Source organism: Globicephala melas, chromosome 17 (assembly GCF_963455315.2).
Source record: "Globicephala melas chromosome 17, mGloMel1.2, whole genome shotgun sequence".
Lineage (NCBI taxonomy): Eukaryota > Metazoa > Chordata > Mammalia > Artiodactyla > Delphinidae > Globicephala > Globicephala melas.
Window position 1 is genome coordinate 65,497,769 of NC_083330.1, and position 19,643 is coordinate 65,517,411.

Genomic DNA, 19,643 nt, shown 5'->3' on the forward strand with positions numbered 1-19,643 from the left:
TCATTCAGGCCCCTCATAATAGCTGGTAAGAAGTGAAATAAAATCTGCTCCCTGAGGACGTGATCCAATTCACTGTCCTCTGTTAAAACCTCTACGTGCAAAGAAAACATTTCATACATATTAAGTACAATGTCAGTCTTAAACCTTTAAGAATTAATATTTTTAAGTGAAATAACGTTTAAAAAGTTACAAGCACATCCTTGCAGTAATGTAAACCTTGGCCCCATTAACATTAGCTTATAGATAAAACTTACTATAAATGTGCAATTCCTATTCACAAAGTGACAAATTAGGTAAATTCTGCTAGCTTAGATTCATAAAATAGAAAAGAATAAAGAAATGCTTATGTAACTTAGTTGAATCTCAGTAGCTAAAGCGAGATACATTTTAACACGAGGTTTTACCTTGAGACTATCCATTTAAAGAAAAAAAAACACAAATGGAAGCTTCAGGAAATTTTACTGACTGATTTATTCCTTCCTGATTTATAAAATTCTCGACAGGCTTAAAGTAATTTTACTTAAGTGAGTTTACGTTTCATTATTTCAACATTATGACCTTTGGATTACAGGCCAAAAGAATGGAAAAATCAGTTCTCCGGCAAGCTTATCATAGAGAAAAAAAAGACTAATAGCAATACTTGCCCAATTATCTGGAAAGTATTTATCCACTATCTCTCGCATTTTTGCTTGATGGGTATGAAGAATGGAAGGCTCAAAGTAGAGAATTACATACAACATGGCGGCCTGATTTGCCAGAGCTGTGCTCCGATGTTCTGGCAATGGATATGCTGAGACCTGCAAGACAGAGACCAGACCAGGAGAGGCAGATGTTAGCAACAGCTGAACTTACATGTGCCAAATAAATGACCTAGTTCTAGGACACATCAGCCTCTCAAAAGTCCGTGTCCTTTGAGGATCCCGGGCACTGGAAACAATTCTCGGATTATGGCATTGGGAACCAGGGCCTTCTTTCTTTATCTCTAGCCACATGACATTCTCTTGACTATCCTTGACTCTGCTGCAATTCTAACTCTTTTCCCTAAAAAAAGAAAAAAAATGTAACCCTGCGTCTCCCACTAGTTGTCCATTTCTGAGTCTCTCCCATCACAGACAAGCTCTTAGGACTGACAGATTCCACACTCACTGGTGCTCTCACCTCCTGTTTATTCTTCATCTCACTGACATTTGATCTCCACCATTACCTCAATGGAACTCCCTAGGGCCACTCATAACCTCACAGTCAGCTAGTTCAATGGACTCTTTTCAGCACTCTCACTTAAATTCTCTGAGGAATGAAATTCTCTCCTCCTCTGGTTTCCCAGACACCACTCTCTCTTCTCAGTCTGCATGCTTTGTGCTCTGCTTCTGTCTGTCTTTCATATGCTGCTGAGTCCCAGGGTTCCATTGCCTCATGTATTAGGAATCTCTGGCTCCACGTAGTACATGGCGCCTCGAGGACCATGAGCAGAAAGGGAGGAAATTATTACAAGGACAGACACAGCAATGCCTCATGGAGCCCGCAGGCAGGAATGTGGTCGGGTCCTGGGATGGGCCTGGAGCTTCGAACCAGAAAGCCTTCACTGTTTCTCCCCTGGATGTGTTTGCTCAACTTTTCTCTCTCTCCAGACTGTTCTCTATCACATGGCAGAATGAGGCTGCCCAAACTCCAAGTCTTGCATGTTGTGGGTAAACCCATGTCCAGAAATTGTTTCTCAGGCCCAATTCCAAATTACCTGGAGACAGGGAATCTGATCCATCTTGGGTCAAGTGACTGGCCCTGGTCCAATCAGCTAGGGACAGAGGAGGTGGAGGATAGAGAGAGGGGTGGACACACAGCACAACCACAGCTCAACCCCGGTGTTAATAGAGGTCACAGGGCAAGGAGAAAATTGAAACACACTCCCTTGAGATATGGACAAAATGGACCGCCTAAGAGGCAGAAGAGTTAATAGAAGGGTTAATGAGAGGCAGTAAAGAAACAGCATGGGCTTTGAAGTCATACAGGCCTGCATTCAAATTATGGTTCTGCTGCCTACTTATGTGATGTTGTGAAAATTATGTAAGCTCTCCAAGCCTTATTTTTCTCAACAGCAACATGAGAATAGTGCTGTCTATTTTGAAAGACTATTGTGAAAAATAGAGAAAACAGTATTTGAAAAAAACCTCCTATGATTCTGGTTCATGTTGAATTCTCAATAAATGGCAACAAATATTATGGAGACCTGGTATCTGCAGGTAGCTCCTCATTTTGAGTTGTCTTAAAAAACCAAACAAAACAAATAACAACCAAAAACTCTTTATTTACACTTAACATGTTCATACAAAAAACTAGCAGGCTACCTAAGAACTATACAGAACAGGTGTGCTCTGTAATAAATGATATCCAGTTATCACAGGTCCAACTCTTTACTCTCTTCTAGTAAGAAAAAATATATATAATACCTAAAATTATGTTTTCTTTAGGAAAATGAAGTCAAATGGTAACTTTCTCTGGTACCATTTTGAGTGAGTGAATGGTACACATACTAGAGAGGAAAGTGAGCCTTTCCAACCCTGCTCATGCTGCCTCATTTGCCTGGGCTGTCCGGATATCCCCTTTGTCACCTGTTGCAATCTTGCTGCCCCTGTCATGTGCTTCACAACACTCTGCACTTCCCCTAAGATAACACCCATCTGGCTTTACTGGAATTCTTTTGTCTGTCTTCTTTCTTCAGCTACAAGCTCTTTATGAGTAGGGACCAGGGCCTGCCTTCTTCAGCAATGGATCCCCAGCACCAAGCACACGGACAGCCACATACTGCACACTCAGCAATCATTTCTCAACTGAACGCCTAAAAGAATGCATCTTCTTTCCAAATATAGCTCAAATCTCATCTCCTCCTTGAAATCTCTAATACTGCCCTAATTAATATCCCTCTTTCCTTAACAATTCCAAGGCACAACTCAGAAAGTTTTAAATAGTTTCTAGCTGCTTTTACTCTTCTGAGGAAGGAGAAAAGAAAGGAGCAATTGAGGAGGAAGGTGAAATCAGTCTTTTAAACTATTAGGACAGATTTAAAAATAGACTTAATCCCCACCTGGTTGTAAATATCATCAGATCTTAGCCGACCGATGACCATGCTGATGAAGGTCTCGTTGATAGGCACCCTCTGGAAGTAACTCTCGGGATAGTTGGGTGGTCTTTTGGCTCCTGGTTGGCTGGAATAACCTGTACTTCGAAGCAGCTTACAAATATCATCCATATTCGAATCAGCAGAAGATCGAGCAGCACTGAGCCGTGTTTACAATGGGAAATAAAGGGCCAAAGAAACTGCATATATTAGAAATGCAAAGTCCAGCAAAGCAGAAGAATTTCAGTATAACTTAACTTTATATAATTTTAGATATGACTGTAGGTCAACTTATATCCCTAAAATTCAAAATTATATTTTCAAAAAACCTGTTGTAATATACCAAACTGATAAGATGGGTTCCTGTATGTATGTACAGTTTTATGTGAAGGTCCATGATCCGTTTCCCTAAAATCCTTGGGGCTGGATTTGTTTCAGAATACAGCGTTTTTCAAATATAAGAAAGTAATGATACATATATCATGTACGATATAATACTCCAGCAGGGTCTTAGATGGCATTCCATGATCAAGATATATTAATATTTCTACAATAAAATTTATGAACATTCACACAAGTGAGATAAATAAAGACTGTCTATAGCCTCATGTCTGCTCCAGTCAGGTGCTGACTCCAAAAGATTTCAAGTTAGGTCAGGTTTGCTGCCAACGTAGTTGCTCTGTATGCATGTTGTGCATGTGTGTATGTTCATATATTTTTGTCAGAGTTCTTTGGATTTCAAAACTGTGGATAAAGAATGTGAACCTGCACCAATTTTCATAAATTTAAACAATAATTTTTAAAAAGTCTATCAATTTCAAATGGGATATACCAACTGGTTTTTCTTGGTAAGATGTACCTTCTACAGAGATTTAAGCAGAACATCTGTGATTTTTCTGGTGGCTTGAAGTAGTAATCCCCCAAAGAGACTCAATTTTAGACTTGAAGATGACCTCCTATCTGATGTAAGAACCTCCTTTACTACTGCTCTGACTTGTAATTGTTCAGTGTCTCTTCAGTAGTGGATCCTCACATTCTAATGAATTAGCCATTATACCCTAAGGGACAAAGCCGGATTGTCAAAGCTGGGCTTGATTAGCAGATTTTTTTCTTCTTCTTCATGTTGTTTATGGTTTTTGTTTTTCCAGGTACTTTCAGAAATAGAGGCAAGACCATTCATAGCCCATTTTAAAAAACATGGATGGTCAAACTGATGTGAATGAATTACGCATGCTGGTGGATACTCTCCTCACATCCTGATAAAGCTAAAGGAACAGGCCAGCTAAGTAGCCTAATTTATTGCTGAGAAGGCAGCAGTACCAAGTGTGGCTGAAAATACAACATCCCCAAACAATCCCTCTCTGTTGAGGATCTGCCTTTTTGCCCTATTTATTTTGTCCTAATTTGTAAGTCTGAAAATGTTAATTCTAGCCTGCACATCTGTAGCCCAAGTTCCTGACTCCTGCTTATTGACTGTTTCTTCCCCGAATCTTGATTATTTCTGACATTGACCCTGTATCCAGATTCTGACTCATTTATTTAACAAATTGAAAACTGTACATTAGGGACTGAAATCACAGCTGGTTAAGGTGGGTCCTGTTTTTAAGACCCTGCTTTTTGAAGTCATAGCTCTGTAAAGACACATGTAACACATGGTTGGGATGTGCGTTACTGTTTGTTCTGTTTTTGGTTCTACATATACATGGGTAAGAATTCACTTTCAACCTGGCCCTGAATGATAACTTTTCAAAATGTATCAACCTGAAAATGATAACAGAAAACTCATTCATTTCCTTACATCTGCCAAGGAGTAGTATTTGAAAACTTAAAAAAAAAATTCATTAGACTGCCAAAATTCCCAAATTAATCTTTCAGGTAAGGAAAATTCACATTCCTTTTAAAAAAAAACTGAGGTATCATGATGGACATGATAAGCTATATATCGCTAATAATCTATAATAAATTACTCTATATATACTAGATTATATGACATATAATCTATTATAATGATGATGATATGAAACACAGATTGTTATATTTCTACATTATGTATTATACTTAGAAGTGATAAGAATCTTACACTTTTGCATTCTAGATCACATTGCTGCTGTTCACAATAAAAGGAGGATGGAAACCTACACTGTACTTTACCAATAGCAGTGCTTTTGGAGGGTGTAGTCTTAGCCCAGGGATACCTGTATCGATAGTAAGAAACGAGCATTCTCTCTCTGATTTCTCCTTCAATCTTTTGGTCGATGACCAGGAGCATAACTCCATATAAGTACAGTGCTTCACACTATGACGAGAAAAAGACAACAGCCAAGTTCACAGGAGTACACATGCTTATGGAGTGAAGCTGATAATGTGTAAAAGGATCACTCTGCTCTGGTTCCTCCTAAAAACTTTACATTACAAGGAGAATGCAGGTTCCCCCCAAAGGGTTCTCACCTTCTGTACAGAATGAGCTTCGAAAAGTTTATGCAAAATAAAGTTTAATTTACAATGACTATCTTTCAGTTGGTCTATTTTTCATATTTTGCTTGGGATACCAAAATGGAATCCCAACATTATGAATACATAATAAGTCATTCACTTATTTAACAAACATTTCTTAAGTGATCATGATGTACTAGGTACCAGGCTAGATGTCTGGGATGCAAAAGATAAAGAAGATAGGATTGTTACACTGAGGAAGCTCATAACCTGCACATAATCTTTATTCACTTGTAGCTCTGCTCAAAGTCTACTATGTTCTAAATTCAGACAAAGACCTGCCAGTTAGAAGATAATTATCAGTTTATTTTGCTTCTCCTTAAAGAAGGATACACTGTATGTATTTGTGACTTACAGGAAAAAAAGTAACGCTAAGTTTGACATTCTTGATTTTTAAATTTTAAGTGGTCACTACTACTTACTAGAAGTTGTTTTCCATCTTCATTGAGAAGCACCGTTTCTAAGGTTTGCTGAATATAAACACCTTCATTGAGATCATCTAGATATCTAGAAATGAAACCCCAGAGCAAGTTATTCATTGATAATAAAAATGTTAATATCTCTGAAGAAGGACAGTAAAGATTTTTAAAAGATTAGGCAAGATACCAGGCATTCTGGCCTTCAAATAGTTTGTGGCCATTCATGCTCTTAGGAATAGATTGGTGAGCAGGAACTCATAGTGATCAGGGCCACAGATTATTTATGGCCACTCCAAGTAAAAGGAATATTCCATAGTCCTGATTTACGAATTACAGATATCTTGGGAATAATGGCATAAAAACATGGACTAGTTTAAAAGCTAATGAATAATGAATTCTTATGGGCTAGAAGGAAGACAATATTGTCTGGTCAGGGATAAGAAGGAAGGCTATGGTTACCAACGCTACAAAAATAAGTTCCTTTTTTTTTCCACTTCTCATATATAATAAACTAAATTAGGATCAAGATTGAAAGCCAACTGACTTGGTACAAAGCAAGATGATTATAATCCTTAACAAGAGCAGGAAATAATATTAAAACTCTAAAATACTTAAGATGACTAGTGCCACAGGAAGGAAAAGATAATTATCCATGGTATGAGCTAGTAAATTTCTTAGTAACTCAGAAAGATATACACGTTCTAGTCCATCCCTTCTCCCTCTCCACTATTTACTATCAAAATAAGCTATGACTAAATTAGTCAATACCTGTTTAAGTCTACAATATATTTATGCACACTTTGAAATGCTAAATAAAATCTGGTCACAATTTCTGTGTTGTTTTCCCGAAACTCTTCATCTAAATCCTGTAGCTCTGGCTTAGCTTCCAGTTTGCTTTCCCATAATTCTGGACCCTAAGAAGAAAAACACATTTATGTGAAACATCAAGAAAAGAGTCACAAACCAATAGAATTATTGGTAACAATTTCAAAACAGTCTTTTAAAAATTTGTTCTTATGCCTCAAAAGGGATATCAAAAATTGAAAGCAGAGGAACAGAAAGTAATGAAGATCTCAGAAGCACAGATATAAAATCCCTTTGAAAGAAATGGACTTGAATTGCAACAATTGACATGCTTTTAAGTGTGGGGTACTTCAATGTGAAACACATTATACCAAAGTTATCTTTTTAAGATTTGATTATACTGTGTTAGGGCTTCCACACAGTATATTATTTTAAAGTTAGTTGATACTAAACTTGGTTGAAAAGCTTTTCTTTTTAACTCCTTCTCCATAATTACTTAACCTCTCAGAGTCTCCTGGTTTCCAAGGAAAGCATGCTTTTGTAGAAAAGACTGGTAAGAAAAGCTGTTGAGGAAGATTACCTTAAAATAGCTGAAATCAAATATGATATCTCCGTATTTCTGTTGATCAGCTCGGTCTTTTAACCTGAATACAGCAGGAATAAACTCAGAGAGCCTCAGAAGTTCAGCAATGATGGCATTGCCACAGGAAACAATTCTTAGGATTGCTTGGCCACAGAGGTTATTCTCAGCCAAAAAGTCCAACATCGTGAGGATAATCAACTACTCTGTGCCCGGCCACAGGAAAATGTGTAAATGGCTTCAGAGCTGGGGTCTGTAAATCATCAGATGAAACCAGGTCTGCAGATATACTGGCCGCTCCATTAAAGGACCTGTATCCCCCCCCCCAAAAAAAAGTATGAAAATCTCCATTTTTTTAAGGAACCACGTGAAACACACACACAATATTTTTCTTCCAAACTCACTGAAAAAAATTTGTAACACATAATGAGTTCTGATATGGAGGGAGGGCATTTAATTTCCACTCTTCATGTTTTCCTTGTAGAGGAACTTTGCTAAATTGCTACTCTTGGCCTCTTTCTCAACACTTTATTCACTTCTCTCCATGAGAAAAGACTTGATGTAGCTGATCCCTGAGCTTGTGAGAAGGTTCCAAGGTGCCCTACATTGGGAACAGATTATTAAATTTTCCTTACAGGAATTGTACCACTTCTTTTACCTTTGGGAAAAGATAACTATGTCCTAAAATCTACTAGAATTAGATGAGGGAACAACCTTTAAAAATGTTTTTTTCAGGGGATTCCCTGGCAGTCCAGTGGTTAGGACTCTGTGCTTTTACTGCTGAGGGCCTGGGTTCAATCCCTGGTTGGGAAACTAAGATCCCACAAGCTGCGCGGCACAGCCAAAAAAAAAAGAAAAAAAAAGTTTTTTTCATATGTCAAGTATGGGAGGTCCTGTTATTGAGACTAATATATGCCTGAGAAATGTGACAGGGTGACTCTAAAAGTAAGGACAACTATTTCATACTAAGCAGTGGAGAAGTTCTGATTAGGAATGTATCTTCAAATGATATCATCAAAACTTCTGACAATAAGTTTTATGCTTAACAAAATTGAGAGTAAAGTTGCAGAAACTCTGTACTCAATGGACAAACCAAGAACAAGTCAAAAGCTGGCTTCATCAAATCGTGATTTCGATAATACAGTGTTTTGTACTCCACAGTTGTCTTTCATAGTATGAGCTTTAAATGGGTAATTTTTGCAAAAAATTTCCAAGGCATCATGCATTTTTCCAGAGGGCCTCCCAATTCTTTTTCACCTCATTATCTTTTGAAGTGTTAATTGTGTCATCATCTTTGTTGCATTTCTCTCCTCTAATTGTTAATTTAGCTAGGTCATCATTTGTGAACTTCATGGAAGCCTAAATTATTTTTCAACTTCATAAAGGCCTGTGACTTCCCAACATTTGCACTTTCACTTGGCATTGGGATCCTGCTCTATCAACATGATGTCAACAATTAAGAAAACTGACCAAGAGACTTCCCTTGTAGTCCCGTGGTTAAGACTCTGTGCTCCCAGTGCAGGGGACACAGGTTCGATCCCTGCTTCGGGAACTAAGATCCCCACATGCTGCATGGCCTGGCCAAAAAAAAAAAAAAAAGACTGACCAAAAAGAAAAGTAAGAATTTAATGACCAAATAGACAGCTTTGGACAAGGATAGCTGAATGAGGACTAATGTTACAAGTGGTCAGTTTATTAAGATGTTTACATCAATGCCACTTTTGAGTTCCTCTGTAGCCACAGCAAAACATTCCTCAATGCCTGTCACACATTTTTAAAGTTCACCCACGTGATGAGCTACCTACTGTAGGTATCTATTACCTGGAAGCTCTGTATAACCCTTCAGGGTTTTCTTTTTTCCTTTTGGAAGTTTCTATCATTGACTCACAATTTGGAAATGTCTTCATTTACTGGGATGCTGTGGCAGCAACTGCTGGCTCCTCAACAGTACTTCCCACTCACCTACTCCTTTCTTATTCTAGAGGACAAAACATTCAGATCCTCACTTTCCCTCCCTTGAAGCCAGGTTAGACATGCGACTCACTTGTGACCGATGAGATAGAAGAAGTCTATGGCAGAACTTTTAAGAAATGTTTTTTTTTCTCCAGCTACAAGGAGAGAGGCATGTCAAGAGAAATTTCTCTTGTTGCTCCGGCTATCCCCCTTCTTCTTGCCTTTGAGTGTGGTCCAATGAATATTTGATGCCTGAAGCTGCAGTAGCCACCTTGAGACCATGAGGTAACAGGCCTAAGAGAAAAAACACCAAGAACCTGCAGACTGTGGTGCGGAAGGAAAGAATCTAAATTCTTAATTGATGTTACTGATTCCTTGATTCAACTGTGGCACTACCTACCTCTGTAATCCTTGTTAAATGGACTGCTTTTATGGTTTACCTAATGTTAATTGGGTTCTGGATTATATGCAGGTGAAAGCATTTCCAATGATACAGATTCACTTACTCAACAAATATCTACCCAGTGCCCACTATGTGCCAAGCACTGTTTTAGGACCTGAGGCTACCGTAGTGACCACAACTGACTTCCTGCTTTCATGAAGCCTACATACTATTGGGAGTGGGACAGAGATAAACAAATAAACATATTACATATCAGGCTTTGATAATGCTGTAAAGAAAAGCATGACAAAGGGATGGAGCGTGTGTTATTCTACATACAGGAGAGTGTAAAAGCCTCTCTGGTAAGATGATATTTGAGCAGAGGCCAGAAGCAAGTGAGGGATCAAGCAGTAAAGGGTATCTATAGCCCCTAAGATGGTCCCCAATGACCTCCACCTTCCTATTCACTCCCTGAGTGTGACTTACTGTCTCCCATCTAAAGAAGGGAATAGGGCAGATGTGAAAGATGCCATTTCTGAAATGAGATTGCAAAAAAGACTGTGACCTCTGGCTTGGGAGCCCTTTCCAGCGTGTGTGTCTTGGGAGAAACAAGTTGTTAGGTTGTGAGACAGCCCTGTGGAGGAGCCCTATGGGACGATGGAGAAGTCTGCCAACCACCACTTGAGTGAGCTGGAAAATAGATCCCCCCAACCCCAGTTTGTGTTCGCAGCACAGCAACCTCCCAAGAGCCCCTGAGCCAAAGGCACCCAGCTAAGCCACATAGCTGATTCCTGACCACAAATGTTAATAAGACAATAAATGCTTATTGTTTTATAGCCACTAGGTTTGAGGGTAATTTGTTAGTTTACTGATAGTGATCTAAGAGAAGGGCATTCCAGGAAGGGGTTACAAGTAAGTACTACGGGACAGAAGCAGAGATAGGGGAGGTGGAGTTGGGTCCCATAGCAGAGATTACTGAGAAGCCACTACGGTTGTCCACAACCCTCTCTCATGAGGGTTGTGTATAATACACATTAAGGCATAAATTAGTAACAACTGTGTTCAGTTTTCTCTGTGATGCTTGCTTGTTAAGACACGTTGATCTCTAACAGGCTGAATTTCAGATAATTTCATTCCATTTTTCCCACTGAAACGGACTGCCTTGGAAAATAAGACAAGTGAGAAAATAAAGGAAAATGAGAACAAAAGTCACCTGAAGTCCTCTGAAGACCACTAAACTAACCCAGGTCTCAGGAGGATGAAACTTTAGACTCAATTCAGAGAAGGTAAGGCTATGATGAACAGGTCTAACTGCTACCATTTGGGTATCAAGATAGGACAGACAACGTGGCCAAAGAGAAAACAGCTTAAAGCAAGTCAACATGACCTGCCTTCTTTCCCAACAAACAGACAGACAGATATACTCGCGCCTGCACGCATGTGGTCAGGGAGGCTTAGGCCTGGGATAATGACTTAAGTCAAAATTCTTGTGTGTCCAAGTCTTATTTTAATCCTTTTTACCTAAGAGTTACACTGCAGGCAACTTTCAAAATATTATTTGGCTAAAGTCTTTGGTAAATAGCCTCACTGTTGGCTGAAAAACTGGTCCTAAAGAACAGAATCTAAGAAGCATAATTAAAGATGCCTAATCATGTTGCAGTGAACTCAGAGGTAGGTGGCTTTATAGAAGATGTTAAGACTTAGTTGAGATTAAAAAAAAAATTCACTCTAGAATGAGATGCAAATAAACATGGTAGAAGAAGCTATATTAAATCTTCCTTTTTTTTTTAAATTGGGGTATAGTTGCTTTACAATGTTGTGTTAGTTTATGCTGTTCAGAGAAGTGACTCAGCTATATGTATACATATATCCCCTAATTCCCTCTTTTTTGGATTTCCTTCCCATTTAGGTCACCACAGAGCACTGAGTAGAGTTCCCTGTACTATATAGCAGGTTCTCATTAGTTATCTATGTTATACATATTATTGTATATATGTCAATCCTAATCTCCCAGTTCATCTCTCCCCCGCCCCCAACAAATCTTCCTTTTAGAGGTTCTGCTGGTGCTAGGGATGAAGACAACTCATAAAGACCAGCTTTCTCAGTAGAGGCTCTCTTACTATTTGACATGCAATGAAACCAGAGATCCCACTCAATTTCCTAATTTTGTTTTTACAAGGCACCCAGAAAAGTGGTTGTAACTTCATTTTCAAGAATTTGGTACGGAATTATGATTTTTAGTTTGGAAAGTAATCCTAGACAAAAGACAACATGCTTTCAAGAATAAAGCATGGCAACATCATACCAATTACCCAATGAGTACAGAACTGAATTCTGAAAATTAAATTGCCCTGGGAAGAACCAATCTTTATCCTACTCAGAGGACAAAAGAAGATTGATCTATTTTAATCCTTTTATAAAACCTCAGCTCCATAAAGAAAGAAGCACTGGTCTCCACCAATCCGTTATCAGGAACAAACTATAGCGGTTGTTGATCAAAAGGGACCAGCATATCTCTTCCAGAAAAGTTCTAAAATAAGCCTAATCACTCTAGTCTGAGAATCCTGAAAAAGAAAGAAGAAAAACCGGAAGGTGTTCCCTGTTGTGGGCAAAGGCAGTAAAGCCTCTCTCTCCCCCTTCTCCCAGCAACTCCTAGGCTGGAGGAAGCTCCACGCACTTGGAATCAATCAGGAGACCCGGTTCCATTACCGGCTCTGTGTTTTTTAGTTTTTTTAACTGTACGACCACAGACAAATTAGGACCCTCGAAACTATTTTTTGAAATTCAAAGGACTTTGGCATGTCGTACATAGGTGGGGGAATTAAGGTGCAGAGAGGAGCAATGATTTGCCCAAACTCACAGCCCGTGGTAGAACTGGAATTCAAACCCGGGTCCGTCAGACCGTAGAAGTTTCCACCAACCACTCAGGTTTCTGGAGAGTAAATGGAGAAATGACGACGTCCACAGAACACTGCTCCCGGAAACTTGGAAGGCTCAGATGCAGACTAAGCAGCTGAACATCACTTCCTAAAGCGCCAAAGAGGTGTGGAAAATTGTTTCCACCTGAGTGGAGGAGATGCAGAGCCTGGACTGCAGCAGCAGCTCCAGGAAAACCCTCAGTCCTCCACGCCAGGCTCCCCCATCCAGACCCCACCCCATGCCGCAGAAGCCCCCACCAAGGCCAGCGCGGCCCAGCCCTGGGGCGGGGGAGGGGACGGAGGACGTGAAGGAGTGGGCGCGCGCACACCGCCCCTACTCACCTGTCACGCAGGCCGCGCCAGGGCGCACGCGCAGGGCCGGCGGTCGCACGCGGAGTCAGCGCCCCGGCCACCACCCCTCCGTCTCCGCAGGGGTTCCCTTCTACCCCCAGCCCTTATCCACAGCCGGCCAGACCCCGGCTTCCGCCCGGGGCTCCCTCAGCCGTCACATGACAAAAGGGCGGAGAGCGGGGCGGGGCGTCATGTGACCACTCGCCGGCGACGACTGATGACGCCTGAGCCCGCGCTCGCCGTTTCAGCGACAGGGGAAGGGAGTTAAGGAAGTAGTTGGGGGTCCTGGTGTGGGGAGTCTGGGCGCAGCCAGACGGAGCTACATCGGGCAGCCAGGTAAGGCAAGAGCGGAGCATGGCGATGGGGAGGGTGATGGGAGGTGTTGCCTCCCTCTCGGGCTCTTCGCCGGTGCCGCGAGCTACGGTCTGTGGACCTGTGTTATGGTCCTGGTTCTTTTCACGCCACAGCAATGAGGCTGGGGCGGTTTACCTCCCTCTCCAAGACGCCATCTCTCCATCCTTGGGCTCTATGTGTGTGGGGCAAAGATCACGAATTCTTTTTTTATTTTTTATTGAAATATAGTTGATTTACAATGTGTTAATTTCAGGTGTACAGCAAAGTGATTCAGGTAAATATATATGTATACTTATATATATAGAGAGAGAGTGATTCAGGTTAATGTGTATATATATATTCCTTTTCAGATTCTTTTCCTTTATAGGTTATTAAGGTATTGAATATAGTTTCCCGTGCTATACAGTAGGACCTTGTTTTGCCTATTTTATATATCGTAGTGTGAGATCACGAATTCTTGATCTAAATAAATCTGGTTTGAGCCGGCTTTCAAAGCAGGGCCTTGGGCAGATCGTTTAAATAAACTCTCTGGGCGTCAGTTTCCTTTTCTCTCCTATAAATGGTTGTGAGGATTAACCATAATGAGAACGAATTGTAGGGGCACCAGTTTATGGCTTGCCATAGGGAACCTAGAAATGGTGGTTTCCGTTATTGATGTAGCTCTGCCAAATCTTTATTGGTCACCTGTTTTGTGTGAAGAGCTGTTCTATGTTATGTGGAATCTGTCAGAATTCTAGTTTAAGTTGCTCCCAGGGTGAAAGAGTGGCAGATATGGGAGCAAGTAGTTATGATGGTTTTTAAAATAGAACGGGGTGGGGGGTGGAGGGGGAGAGAGAGAGAGAGAGAGAGGGATAGTGGTAGCATGAAGGAGAGAACAAGCAACTGAGAGGGCTTCATAAAGATGTAACCTTGCATATTGGAAAAGAAGATACAGTTATGGCTGAACTTGTATAGGGCCCTGTGGATTTAAAGGAGGTCAGCACAGTATCTAAATTATTTGCTCTGTGCATACCACTTGTACAGAAAGATGAGAGGAGTATTTTTATTTTTATATTAGCTAATAATTGGCCTCACCTACAGAGAATCTTATAAACCTGCTCTGATCTGCATGTTTGTGTCCTCCTCCTACCCCACCCCCCAATTCCTAAAGCCAGTGTGATGGTATTAAGAGGTAGAGCCTTTGGGAAGAGCTTAGGTCACGAGGATGGAGCCCTGCTAATAGGCTTAATACCTTTATAAAAGAGGCTCCAGAGAGCTCCCTTGCCCCTTCTACCATGTGAAGACACAGAGCTAGAAGGCCCTGGCCATGAATCACCAGAAGAGGGTCTTCACCAGAATGCGACTATGCTGGTGCCTTGACCTTTGGACTTCCCAACCTCCAGAACTGTGAGAAATGTTTTTGTCATTTATACGTTACTGTGTCTGGTATTTTGTTACAGCGGCACCAACAGACAAAGACAAGGCCTGTTAGGGAAGGCAACATAACATGCTAGCGAAAAGCTCAGGAAATGCATAACCTTGTTTTAAACTTTCTTTGAGTCCATAGGTACAGAGAACAAAACAGTCACAGTTCCCTGGGGAAGGCTCCAAAGGGGGTTAGTTTAAACCAGGGTTTCTCAACCACTGCACTGTTGACATTTGGTGCCAAATAATTCTTTGCTGTGCGGGGCTGTCCTGTGAATTATGTACTTTGCTGTACTTAGTGGGAGAAATAGGGAAAAGTGCGTTTAGTCCATCTTTCGCCTCCAGCCATTCTCTTTGCTCCTCGATCTGAGTCGTTCCTTTTGATAGTGCAGAATTAACAGACGAATGTTTTCCCCACCTCTCTGCAAGTGTAAAGTTTCATTGGAGTAATGTGAATTTTGCATTCATATAAGGATGGCTACCATGTAGCAGACACTTTACATTTATCCTGGATTACATTAATCCTTATATACACTGTGTCGTAGTCAGCTCAGGCTGCTATTAAAAGAATACCATAGACTGGTGGCTTAAGCAACAGAAATTTATTTCTCACAGATTTGGAGACTGGAAGTTGGGGACCATGGTGCTGGTATGGTTGGATACTGGTGAGGGCTCTCTTCCTGGTTCGTAGACAGCCACCTTACTGTATCTTTTCATGGTGGACAGAGAGAGCAAACCCTGGTGTCTCTTCCTCTTCTAATGACACTAATCCCATCATGAGGGCTCCCCCCTCATTTAAACTTAATCAACTCCCAAAGGCTCCATCGCTATATGTCATCACATTGGGAGTTAGGGTAAACATAAATTTGGGGGGGACAAAGTTACCTCAGTGTTCTCCATACTTGAATTATTTGGGGTGCTTCATAAAAATACAGTTTCCTCAGTGTCCACTAGAGACTGATTCAATAGGTCTGAGATAGTATCCATTAATAACTATTTTTAGTAAGTATTTCAACTGATTCTTAAGATCAGACAAGTTTGAGAAAACTACGAAATTTAATTTCGGGGACTTCCCTGGTGGCGTAGTGATTGAGAATCAGCCTGCCAATGCAAGGGACGCGGGTTCGAGCCCTGGTCCAGGAAGATCCCACATGCCGCGGGGCAACTAAGCCCCCGCTCCACAACTACTGAGCCCGCGTGCCACAACTACTGAGCCTGTGCTCTAGAGCCCGCGCTCCACAACAAGAAAAGCCACCGCAATGAGAAGCCCGGGCACCACAACGAATAGTAGCCCCCACTCACCGCAACTAGAGAAAGCCCGCGCACAACGACGAAGACCCAATGCAGCCAAAAATAAATAAATAATAAATAAATTTATTTTTAAAAATTTAATTTATTCTTATAATAATGCTGTGAGGTAGATGTGATTATCTCCTTTTTACACGGGAGCTAACTGAAGATAGAGAAGTTAAGCAACTCAACCAGAGTGATGCAGTTTTAAGTGGGGTGGACAAGGTGGAATTTCCAGGCATTCGTGTCCAAGGTCAGTTCACTTATGCGCTATTCTGTATTGCTGCTCACAGTATTGTATGATTAACTTGATGGTAATATTTGCTCTCATTGTAAAAGATTATATGCCAGACATTATTCTGAGTGTTTTGTTATAGGTATGAACTCATTCAGTCCTCCCAGTAATCCTTGAAGTTGGCACTGGATCATGCCCATGTTGCAGAAAGGAAAAGTGAAGCATTGAGAGGTTAAATAACTTGCCTAAAGTTATTCAGCTACTTAATTGGCAAAATCAGGCTTCGAGCTCATGTAGTCTGGCTCCAGAGGCTACAGTGTTTAACCCCTACTAGAGTTTTTAGTCATTAACCCCTACTAGTATCACCTCCATATTCTACTCTATAATGTAACTAATGTTTATTTTTAATATAAACGTGTTTCATGTTATCTTTAAGTAAAATTAATATTCCAGGAAGATATATCATGTTCATACTGTGGCTTTACTCCATCTGGCTTACCCCCTGGTGTGTGTGTATGTGTGTGTGTGTGTGTGTGTGTGTGTGTGTGTATACACTTTGATAATTGTGTTTCCAGAACAGTGCTATCCAGTGCAGTAGCCATTAGGCACATGTGGCTATTTAAATTTTTTTTTGATTTTGCATTATTTTAATATAGCAAAGCATTGACAAGAATAATAAATAGGCAACTTATTTGATAAATTTGGTTTTATAAAAATATTTGTTGAACACAGTTGCTTGAAAAGAGGCAAAAAGACAGTATGTAAAAATATTAGTGATGAAATATTTACATATACCTATTTCAAAAATTAGAATAGAAAATATTCTCCATCTAGAAGCATTACTTCTGAGATTACCAGGTTCCCTGGCACCTGTAGTGTTTCACAATTTAAAAAATCATGGTCTTCAGAGAAGAGTCGTATGAAGGTGTCAACAGTTTCACATTCATATCATGACATGCAGTTTTGAATAGAATCACGGGAAATTCTATGAAAAATTAAAATAATAAGACCACATTGAGATAATATATCTTCAGAAAAATACTAGTGTCATAGTATTAAAGACAGAGATGGCTAATAAACTGATTAATGAATGTAAATATGTACCAAGAATAACAGTTTCTTTTTTTTTTAAGTTTTGGTAATCAATATAAAAAGATTTCTAAATCTGTTTTAATGCATGTAGATATATGTTACTATTAGTTTTTAAAAGTGTAGTTGACTTCCAATATGGCTATTTAAATTTAAATCGATTAAAATTAAATAAAATTTAAAACTCAGTCACGCTAATCACATCAATAGTCATGCTATTATGACTCTCAGTAACCACTGCTAATCAATAGTCACACGTGCCTAATAGCTTCTGTATTGGACAGTGCAGATTATAGAACATTTTTGTCATGGCAGAAAGTTCTATTAGACAGTGCTGCTCTAGACAATTTAGACTTACACTAGAATCAAGATTGACTAGAAAACTGAATTCTTGAACCATATCGTTTGATCTTTGCAGGATTGTGTTTTTTGAGTAACAGTTGGTGTTATAATAGGTATACCCCCAAATCTAAATGGCTTTGCACAATTGAAGTTTTTTATTTCTTTCATGCATGGAGCCTGTTTGGTGGGCAGTTTTCCTCCAAGCAGTGAAGTAGGAACCTAGGCTCCTTCCATTTGGTGGTTCTCTATCTTCAGTATGTGGCTTCTAAGGTCATTGCTTGCCTGTTTCAACCTGACAAATGGGAAAGAGTGTGGAGATAGAGTGCCATTTTCATGGATGGGGCTGGAAATGGCTTCTGTTTCACTGCCTTGAATTCAATCATACTGCCACACCTAACTGCAAGGAAGGCTGCAAACTGTGGTCTAGCTGTACGAGCAGGTTGAAGAGGAAATGGGTTTGGTGGGCACTGAGCTGGAATCTGCCACATGTGTCCTGTCCTTAGCTTACCTTGAGACATAATCTAAGAAACAGTCCTCAGAAGCTTACTATTACTGTATCGTAAGAATATTATTAAGGACATTTTTCAGTATGATTCTTATTATCTCATACGTGATGATCCGTGCTGCCTTGATTGCCATGGAAAGCCTTATTTTTCTTGAGTTCTTGGCGTACTTTATGGAGAAAGAGAATTCTGTAATTTTCACTTTTTGTTTTGCTTGTCAGGAAATCTCATAGCCAAATTTGTATTTACAAATATAGTGCTGTGTAGAATCATAAAGAATCCTAAAGCTTATATGATTACATTCTAAATTTTCTCATGTACTTGGTTTTCCCTTTAATCTGTTTTTCGGTCCTGATTTTTATGAATTTACATATTTTCCATCTTATTGCATATGTTTGTGTTTATATTGTGTTAACCATCCCAACTTGTTTGGTGTAATAAAGTGAGATTGTAAATAAATACTGTCTTTCGCCAAAACACACATATTCAAAACACCATTATTGTTGTTTTTTTTAAATTTTTTTTTATTGAGGTATAGTTGTTTTACAATGTCATGATAGTTTCTACTGTACAGTGAAGTAGAGTTCCCTGTGCTATACAGCAGGTTCTCATTAGTTATCTACTTTATACATATTAGTGTGTATATGTCAACCCCAGTCTCCCAGTTCATCCCACCCACCCCCCCCACTGCTTCTCCCCTTGTCATTATTGGTTTTTCATTCATATACACGGTCATGTCTTCTCTCAGTGTGAAATTTTAACACCACAGAAACTCCCAGAAGATAACATAATGAGAACCCTTGTTCCATCATCTGGATTTTAACATCTGTAACATTTTGCCATATTTGCTTCAGGTCTTGATTTTTAAGATCATTTAAAGAAAAAAAACAGATAAAGTTAAAGTCCCTGGACCTATAAGGTCTACCTGGACCTTTATCCTTCATTAAGACCCTCTATGCTATGTTCCAAAAAATACTTGCTGAATATTTGTTAATTGAATGATTTGAATTGATGACGAGTTGTATTGTGGATGTTTGTAGTAGACGAACACCTCAAAAATAGAAATTAACATCTTAAACATCTTCTCTGTGACCTTCCCTTTTTATACCCTGTGTCATTTTTAATGAATCTAATGATTGACAGGCCTACTTGTTGAATGAATGGGTGAATTTAATGAAAAGGGACCAATAATTGAGAAACTCCTGTAGTAATCCAGTTGTGAGGTAAACATGGTGGCAGTGGAGAGGATTGGAAGGGCCACAGATACTAGGCAGCTCAGAGACAGTCAAGCAATCTGTCCATGGTCACTCAGCAGTACAGGGGCAGAACCTGAATTCATGCTGTATCAGTATGGTTATGAGAAAATACCTTTTTTGCTACCATACAGCCTTTCCTCTAAGCCTGTGTAAATTCT

At 39.9% G+C, this 19,643-nt stretch overlaps 2 protein-coding genes across 7 annotated transcripts in view; one reads left to right on the forward strand and one right to left on the reverse strand.

Moving 5' to 3' along the window:
• The window catches only part of WASHC5 (WASH complex subunit 5), a 76,584-nt gene extending 63,392 nt beyond the window's left edge, over positions 1–13,192 (reverse strand). For 3 of the 6 annotated variants that reach the window (XR_009559655.2, XR_009559656.2, XM_060287613.2), the window contains exons 1-9: positions 13,004–13,192; positions 12,604–12,770; positions 9,453–9,655; positions 7,409–7,719; positions 6,793–6,938; positions 6,028–6,112; positions 5,308–5,408; positions 3,080–3,272; positions 645–797 (exon numbers count right to left, since the gene is read on the reverse strand). Coding sequence is in view for 4 of the 6 variants with exons in the window: in XM_060287613.2 (XP_060143596.1) it covers positions 645–797; positions 3,080–3,272; positions 5,308–5,408; positions 6,028–6,112; positions 6,793–6,938; positions 7,409–7,594 (864 nt within the window). In the remaining 2 variants the exon portion in view is untranslated. The remainder of the gene's footprint in view (positions 1–644; positions 798–3,079; positions 3,273–5,307; positions 5,409–6,027; positions 6,113–6,792; positions 6,939–7,408; positions 7,720–9,452; positions 9,656–12,603; positions 12,771–13,003) is intronic. The other 3 variants (XM_030875771.3, XM_030875772.3, XM_030875770.3) reach the window with 3 other exon arrangements.
• Positions 13,184–19,643, forward strand: part of NSMCE2 (NSE2 (MMS21) homolog, SMC5-SMC6 complex SUMO ligase) — a 224,412-nt gene continuing 217,952 nt past the window's right edge. The window contains exon 1 of the mRNA XM_030875779.3: positions 13,184–13,348. The gene's annotated coding sequence lies outside the window, so the exon portion shown is untranslated. The remainder of the gene's footprint in view (positions 13,349–19,643) is intronic.